Source organism: Myodes glareolus, chromosome 27 (assembly GCF_982192425.1).
Source record: "Myodes glareolus chromosome 27, mMyoGla1.1, whole genome shotgun sequence".
Taxonomy (NCBI): domain Eukaryota; kingdom Metazoa; phylum Chordata; class Mammalia; order Rodentia; family Cricetidae; genus Myodes; species Myodes glareolus.
Window position 1 is genome coordinate 28,946,163 of NC_142052.1, and position 8,517 is coordinate 28,954,679.

Below are 8,517 nucleotides of genomic sequence, written 5' to 3' on the forward strand. Positions count from 1 at the left end.
CAAGACAGGTTGTTTTTAACTTAATTGTTCTCGCTACATTTCCTAATGGCCTTTATCTTTATTTCTCTCTTTATTTCTAATGCCATGGCTAGCTGTGTAGCTGGATTGAAGGCTCCTGTTGATCTCTCCTTTTGTTGCCTCTTCTTTCTTTTTTCCTCCCAGATTCCCCCCCCCTAATTTATTCTCTTTTCCTGGCAGCCCTGCCTATCCTTTCTTGTTATGCTATTGGTCTTTTAAATATGTTTTAGATTAACCAGATATTTTAAATAGGCAACGCATCACAACTTTAGAGAGCTAAGCCAATGTAGCACTTCTTTGCATCATTAAAACAAATGTTCCACAGCATAAATAAATATAACAAATTTAAAAATGTTATTTCACAACACACTGGGTTACATTTTGAGCACAAAGATGTTAAGATTCCTAAGTTATGACACAACTTCCATGGATATCTAGCAGCTTATAGTGAGTGGAAGGTACCAAAGAGAGAAATGCATGAGAAGTTGTAAGGATAGGGCCATTTAAGTCATTTGAAACTGAAGCCCATACATCTGACCAGAGAGCTACAGGATTTGACATTTGTCTTGCTCTGCTTCAGTCTTGCGTTGGTCCAACCATCCCTGACTGTGTGTTTATTTTTCTCTTTAGGAATGTTAAGATTATTTTGTGCCCTTGATGTTAGAAATAGGTAACATGTTTTCAGGTTTTATACAATGTTGTTGTCAACAGAACATCTTGAGTGCCAGAGGAGACATTACACATTTGGACAGTGTAGGGACCCATTGTAGATGACGATCATTAAATGTCTATCCTTGAAATGACTAAATGCAATTTTTCCATTGTTCACCATGAACCAATAATGACTGGGTTCATGATGCATGTGACTGAATGAACAACCTCCCAGAAAAGATCATGTATTTGAACAAGTTTCTCTCCTTGGTGGCTTTCTTTCAATTTCCTGAGAATCTTTAGTAGGAAAATCCTGTCTAGGAGAAATTCCTCATTGTATGTGATACGTCTCAATACTCTCAACTAATTTCCTGACATTTATATCTACTCTTTTATGCTTGTCATTAATTAGATAATTTCCTACTTTTACTGAAATGCTTTTGCTATCATTATAGGCTTAGTCTCTACATTCCATATCTTACCTATATTCTATAGGTAAAAATGAGATATAGCAGAAACAGTTGCTTTTAAAAAGTTTGGCAACCTGCTATTTTAATTGCTATATTTGCATGTCTAAGTAGCCCTTACTGTGTGGCTCCAAATTCCTGAAAGTAAAGGGGGCATCATTTTTATATTATAGGATGACAGCCCTAGAATATAGGTTTTATATGTCAGGTATATGCTGCTGTGCTGAGCTTCATGCGTATTTTAATTTTAAAATTTGAAAGAGGGTATCACTCTGATTCCCAGGATGTCATGTATTTATGATATTAATACTACCTGAACATTCTGAGTCAGTTAATTGCAGTACATGAACTTTGTCTGGCTTGTTACGCTTGGTTTGATTTTTTAAAAATCTTTATGACTATTTTATATGTCTTCATGGATATTCATTACATGTGTACCTTGTCATCAAGGTGATCAAAAGATCTCAGAATTCCTGATCAAAGAACAATGGAAAGTTGTGATCCCCATGTAAGTACTGGAAAATGTGCCCACCTCCATTCAAGATGAGCAAAAACTCTGAATTACTGTGCCCTCTCTCCAGCCATGTGTTGATTATTTATACCCAACATTTATATTTCTAGTGTTTTCTTCTTTCCATTTTAACTGCTTTATACACGGAGTTGCTTTCTACAAAATGTTATTGGAATTACAGTTTAAATTAAGGCACTCAGATATCTGGAAGATGAATACAGAACTGGAGTGAACATAGAATTATTTGTAAGAACTTCAATAAAAGTCTTTCAGTTCTTTCTATCTCATTTGTTTGTTTCACTGATTTTTGAATGGAGATGGTGTCTGAATGTGTACTTCCACCTGTCCTGGACCTGATTGCATAAGCTTGACTGGCATTCAACTTAGAGACAAATATACCCACCTCTTTTTTCTGAGCATTGTGGTTAAAGACACAACATACCCAGTGTTTACGTATTACTTTTTTTGTGTGGTCTGTAACTCTTCATACAGTTTTCTCATGCATACTATATACTGTTGATCTTTTTTGTTGTCTCTTCCTCTCAATAAACATTGGTCTTATGAGGTGGTAACCCATAAAAAAGGGTAGAGAAAAGACAGAGTTGATTCTGCTTTTCAATTTCCTTAAAAAGTGATTGTCTATGTCATGGAATAAGAGTTAGGAACACCAGAATCATATGTCTATTCTCTGAAAGAAGTATGCATTTCTAACTTTGTCATTGTCATGCTTTCCATTTTACACATGTGTGGTATATTTTAGAAGGCAGTGACCAATGAAGATGTGTATATCAACTTCACTCAGGAAGAGTGGGATTTGCTGAATCCTTCCCAGAAGAATCTCTATAAAGATGTAATGCTGGAGACATATAGGAACCTCATTTCTATAGGTAATAATGAATTTCCTTCATGTTTCAAAATATGGACACAACTTTTACTTGGTTAAGGATGTTGTTCTGCAATTTGATTTAGAAAGAAGAATGAGGTGTATAAAGCAGTCATAGTTCTTAGGTGCACTTAAGATAATAAGCTAAATGTTGCACATTTTTAAATGATATAACATATATTCTGGTCCTGTATTTTAGGATACATTTGGGAAGACCATAACACTGAAGAACATTGGCAATGTTCTAGAAGACATGCAAGGTAATTTTCATGTGTAGTTGATAACAATGTGCCTCTGATGAGATTGCACTTTTTCCTAGAACTTTTAAATAAAAGCAGCAATGCAAAAAAGCACAGCTTTCAGTGCAGAGACAGTTATTGAATCCTCACAAATTCATATATCCCAATTTTATGTATGTAAATTATTCTTCCTATCCTATGTGTATATAAGCTTATGAGCATAGGGATATGGAAAGATTTAACATACCTTTCCTTAGAACAAAGTGAAGATAATCAGTAGTTCCCATGTAGAGTATACTTGTTGAATTTGATTAAAGTATACAATACAGATGTCTTCTACCATCATTATTAATATATAAACTTCACAAAAATGCCCTATGAGTTTTAGGTTTGTGAAAATACATCTGAATGTCCTAGTTCACTTAACAAATATATATGATTCACAGTATAGTAAAATTTATGAATGCAGTAAAGTTGGTAAATCTCTCAGTGTATTCAGTTGTCTTCAAAAATGTGAATAATATAATATAAAATGTTTTTGTAAATGCGAAAAGGTAAACCATGAAACAAAGGAATTTATCATTATACTCATATTCCTAGGTGCAACCTGACCATTAATTAAAAAGCAAACATGATTTTAAACAAAGTTATGAAATCTTAATACCTAATTCCTTTTAGAATTGGAACAAGTTATAAAATTAATTCATAGGGATATAATGTTCAACAGTGTCTTGAATGTGGTAAAGATTTATGTGTGCCAATTATCTTTGCAGGATTCAAAGAAATCAAAATGGTGAGGCCTTTGCAACTCAGAGTAATCTTCAAAATCATAAAAGAACTCATACTGGAGAGAAACCTTTTGAATGCAATCAGTGTGGTAAGGCCTTTGCCCAGCACAGTTATCTTCAAAAGCATAAAAGAACACATACTGGAGAGAAACCCTATGAATGTAATCATTGTGGTAAGGCCTTTGCAACTCACAGTAATCTGAAAAGCCATAAAAGAACACATACTGGAGAGAAACCCTATGAATGTAATCAGTGTGGTAAGGCCGTTGCACGTCACAGTGATCTTCAACAGCATAAAAGAACACATACTGGAGAAAAACCCTATGAATGTAATCAATGTGGTAAGGCGTTTGCTGCTCACAATACTCTGAAAAGTCATAAAAGAACACATACTGGAGAGAAACCCTATGAATGTAATCAATGTGGTAAGGCCTTTGCCCAACACAATAGTCTTCAAAAGCATAAAAGAACACATACTGGAGAGAGACCCTATGAATGTAATCATTGTGGTAAGGCCTTTGCAGCTCACAGTACTCTGAAAAGCCATAAAAGAACACATACTGGAGAGAAACCCTATGAATGTAATCATTGTGGTAAGGCCTTTGCACGTCTCAGTCATCTTCAATTGCATAAAAGAACACATACTGAAGAGAAAACCTATGAATGTAATCAATGTGGTAAGACCTTTGCATATCAAACTAGTCTTCAATTGCATAAAAGAAAACATAACTGGAGAGAAGTAAACCCTATGAATGTAATCAGTGTGATATGGCCGTTGCAAGTTGCAGTTGTCTTCAATTGCATAAAAAATACATTCTAGAGAGAAACCCTATGATTGTAATCATTTTGGTAAGGCATTTGCAAAACACAGTCATCTTCAAATATACAAAAAGTGACAGAGTAGAGAGTACCACAATGAATGTAGTCAATGTGGTTAGGCCTTTGGAGACCACTGTAGTTTTCATGGTAATGAAAGAACACAAGGTGTAGGGAATCTTTATGAATGTATATGTGTGTAAGAAAGTCTTTTCACATCTTATTCATCTTCAAATGCATAAAAGAACACAGACTGGAGAAATAACAGTGAATGGAATCTGTGGTGAATCCTTCATCACAATCATCTGCAAATACATAAAATCAATCATCTTGTAGAAAAACTCTATGAATTTTATGTGTGTATTCTGTAAAGCCATGAAAAATCATACTATAGTGAAACTATAAGTGAATTTAGTGTTTTAATGTTTTGTACTTCATACATGAGTAAGACTTTTATATGTAATCAATCTGATAAAGCGTGTGTATATTGCCCAAATCATTTGGGACTGTGGAAGAAACTGAGGGCTTATTATAACTTATGTTTTAAATATCTAAATTCAACAGACATATAGTCAGTTAAGCATCATCAGTTATTTCTTAGAAAAAATGGACAGCATGAAAATCTGTTCAAGCACTGTGATATCTCTTTTTATTTTGCTTGAACCAGAAAACTTATGGACAAAATCATTTTTTGAGCCTCTGGGTGGGAGAAAGGGCTAGTCAAAGAAACACACCTCAGACCTGAAAGCAGAGCCAAAGGAAAGTACTTTTTTTCTGAATCTGGAACTGGCTAAAGAAACAATATCTCCCTGAAAACAGCCCAAACATTAAAAAGTACCAGTGAAAGAAACACACTGTCAAAACACAACCAAATAAAAAAGCCCCACACTCTACACTTCTCCAAGTCAGCACAAATGTAACCAATCTCTCAGTATAAAATCCATCCCATCTCTGATTTTGTTCAGGATTGAGATTTAAAGTCTTTCAAATTCCCTCATTCAAAATCTCCTTTGATGCCCCCTGGTTTTAAGAAGCCCTATCTGAGCCATATGCAAATTCAGTATGCAGCTGCCCCATTTCACACTGGCAGGGGTATTTATGATTTTGGTTTCTTCCCTCTCAAATAAATCTCTTGATTGGAGATTTGTGTGAAAGCATTCTTTTACGAGAAAGCTTCAAAAACTCCCCAAGTTTTGCCAACATTCAATTGTTACTTCCATTTGGAAACCCTTATGAGAATTGAGTTCATCCCAGATGTGATTGATCTTTTTTAACTTCTCTAGCCACTGTCAAAGATTTTTTGTTTCACATGCCTGCAGCTCTTTAACTGCAAGCAGACAATTGTTTACTGCTGCCCCTTTTGCATGAGCATGTCTCTCTGTAGGATCTCTGCCCAAGTGAGCATGCACATGCACCCCTTTCCTCTTCCAGAACTGCCGGCAGGCTGTGGTCCAGAGAGTAATGAAGGAAGGTGGTCAGTGTCATGCCTCTCCTTAGAGAAGCTTTTCTTTTGGGACTCAAAGTTCTGGAACTGATCCAATAAAAGTTTCTAGAAGCATAAAGGCAGAGGTTGTCTGCCTCATCTCTTTCAGGAAAAAAAAAGAAGGTAAATACACAAAAATGTACAGTAATGACAGACAAACAGGTATTTGTACCACTTAACTTTTTTAGAAACATAATCACATAAAACAGCAACGTCGTAATAGTCAAAACACAGACCAAGGAAACATGCACTTATTCATTCACACATGACTTTTTTAAGCTCTAGATTTATACTTCATTTTGGAGGAAATGGGAGCACATATCTTTTATACATTTCAAAAACTGAAGCAATTATTGTCCTTCCTTAGTATCCCTGACCTTTAAAATATCTATAAGTAATGTACAGATAGCTGTTTGTTATTTTCTTGGCCTATATTTAACTTTTTGAAAATTATATACAAATTACTTCTTATTTTACTATTACTTATTTTACAATTATACTCGAGTTACTTATTACTTGTTTTTCATGCTCTCCAGCTAACCTCTTTTTTATATTTACACTTTGCAACTGCTGATACTCCTGAGATATTCTTAATGCACCTCAGAGCACCATTGGAATTTGCGTTGTCCCTATGTAGACACCCCTCCCCAGAAAGCTGCATATGTTATATGTATGAGCTGATCCTACAAGGTGAGCTAGGGTTCCTGGATAGGGGATTCTCATGGCCAAAGAAAAGTCAGAAGAAACAGAAGACAGGGTAGAATCGGGAGGTGTGTCCAGTCATGCCAAAGCAGCAGCCAAACAGCCCAGGGTTTATTTCAGAACTTCCTTAAATACAGAACAAAGCATAGCACAAATGGTCAGTCAGTATCTGACCACAAGGTCATTCATGTCCTTGAGTTAGCAGCCTTCTCTCCACATTTATCTTAACCCAATCCCAATTTTCTATATCCATTAAATTATCATCTGAGGGAAACCAAGGATTATATTCCTTGATAGTTTCAAGACACATCTCTAAGTCTGATATAGATACATGGGTGCCATGAGTTTCCAGTCAATGCATAGGCATAGACAGAAACAGAGAAAAGTTACCTTGTCCCATTACTCTGTAATTACTTTTCTTATTATCCAACACTCCTGACATTCTTTTTTTTTTCAAAGTTTATTAAATTATGAAAGTTTCCATTTCTGCCCCTCCTCCCAACACCCTCCCTCTCCATCCCTAAGAGCAGTCAGGGCTTCCAGCCCTGTGGGAAGTTCAAGTTCCTCCCCCCTCCCTCCAGGTCCAGGAAGGTGAGTATCCAAACAGACTGGATTCCAAAAATCCAGTATATGCAGAGGAAACAAGTCCCAGTGTCATTGTCAATGACTTTTCAGAAAGGCTCTGGGCCAGCCACAGTAATTACCCTGTAATTACTTTTCTTATTATCTAACACTCCTGACATTCAGGGTCCCTGTTTCAGGCGCCAATAGTTGGGTTTCCCTCCCAACTACCTCCATTATGGATGACTCTGGGTAGTGCCACAGAAATCAGAACATAAGGGATGCAGGGTAGAAGATACTATTGCATACTTTATGCAAAGCCAGAGCTTTTTAATAATACTCAAATCTCTGTCCAAGCTAGGTTCTCATAATATTTGAAATAGTTCCAGAAACTACCAACTTTGTTACAAATTATTTCAAGAGTTTTGTGTCCTAGTTATTCTAAACAAGAAGCCCGTTGTCATGGGAATATCTTTAGCTGTAATATATACAAATATTTCATCAGGAGAAAAAGCATAACCTAATTATAGCGAGTGAATTCTAGTGCACTTCTGTGTACTCAAGGACTGACTATTGGCAGGGCAGTCTACTAATCAAGGAGGTATGCTTCCTCCTTACTGGCCTTCCAAGCACGTCAACGAGAGTGCGACCTCAAGTCATCCCTGCACAGAATTCCTATGAAGTTCAAAGATAGTCCTCCACAGTGGAGTTGGGTTTCTGCATTAGCAGAATCTTTGACTGGACCTAATAAACCTTTGATTTTTTTCTGTCCTTGAGTTATTCTCATGGGTATCTTTGTCACAGTCACTGGATCTAACAACTACAACTATTTATTGTAGATTTATCTCAAGTTATTTTTCTGTATTTTACAATGTTTCATACCTACACACAAAAGGAACAAATAAAAGAGGAATTAAAAAAGAAAGTAAGAGAGAGTCAGAAAAAACTGTTCTTGTAGGACCAGGAAAATGAAAATGTAATGACAGAAAGTGGGTACTGAGATCGTAAGATTTCAGTTGAAAATAAACTCAATAAAAACATTAAACCTGAGGTCTTTTGTTTGATTTTTTTGTAGTTGTTTTTGTTTTTGCAAGACAGGGATTCCCTGTGTAACAGTCCTACCTGTCCTGGAACTAGCTCTTGTAGACCAGGCAGGCCTCAAACTCTGCCTCTGCCTCCGAGTGCTGGGATTAAAGGTGTGTGTCCCCACCTCCCAGCTCTTTGTGTGATCTTTTAGCATGGAACTAGAAAGCATCATTTTGAGTGAGGTAACCCAGACCCAGAAATAAAATTATAACATGCACTCACTCATAAATGGCTTTAGAGCATTAAAGAAAGAAACCCAGTCTACAAATCATAATCCCAGAGAGCCTCAACAACAATTAGGACCCTAAGAGA

The 8,517-nt window shown here is 36.2% G+C and overlaps 1 protein-coding gene across 1 annotated transcript in view; it reads left to right on the forward strand.

Annotated features, from left to right (window-relative positions):
• The window catches only part of LOC148117633 (uncharacterized), a 50,652-nt gene extending 42,483 nt beyond the window's left edge, over nucleotides 1–8,169 (forward strand). Inside the window, exons 2-4 of the mRNA XM_087902248.1 lie at nucleotides 2,408–2,534; nucleotides 2,730–2,790; nucleotides 3,543–8,169. Coding sequence (XP_087758374.1) covers nucleotides 2,408–2,534; nucleotides 2,730–2,790; nucleotides 3,543–4,377 — 1,023 coding nt within the window. The 3' untranslated portion in view covers nucleotides 4,378–8,169. The remainder of the gene's footprint in view (nucleotides 1–2,407; nucleotides 2,535–2,729; nucleotides 2,791–3,542) is intronic.
• The last annotated feature ends 348 nt before the right edge of the window (nucleotides 8,170–8,517 follow it).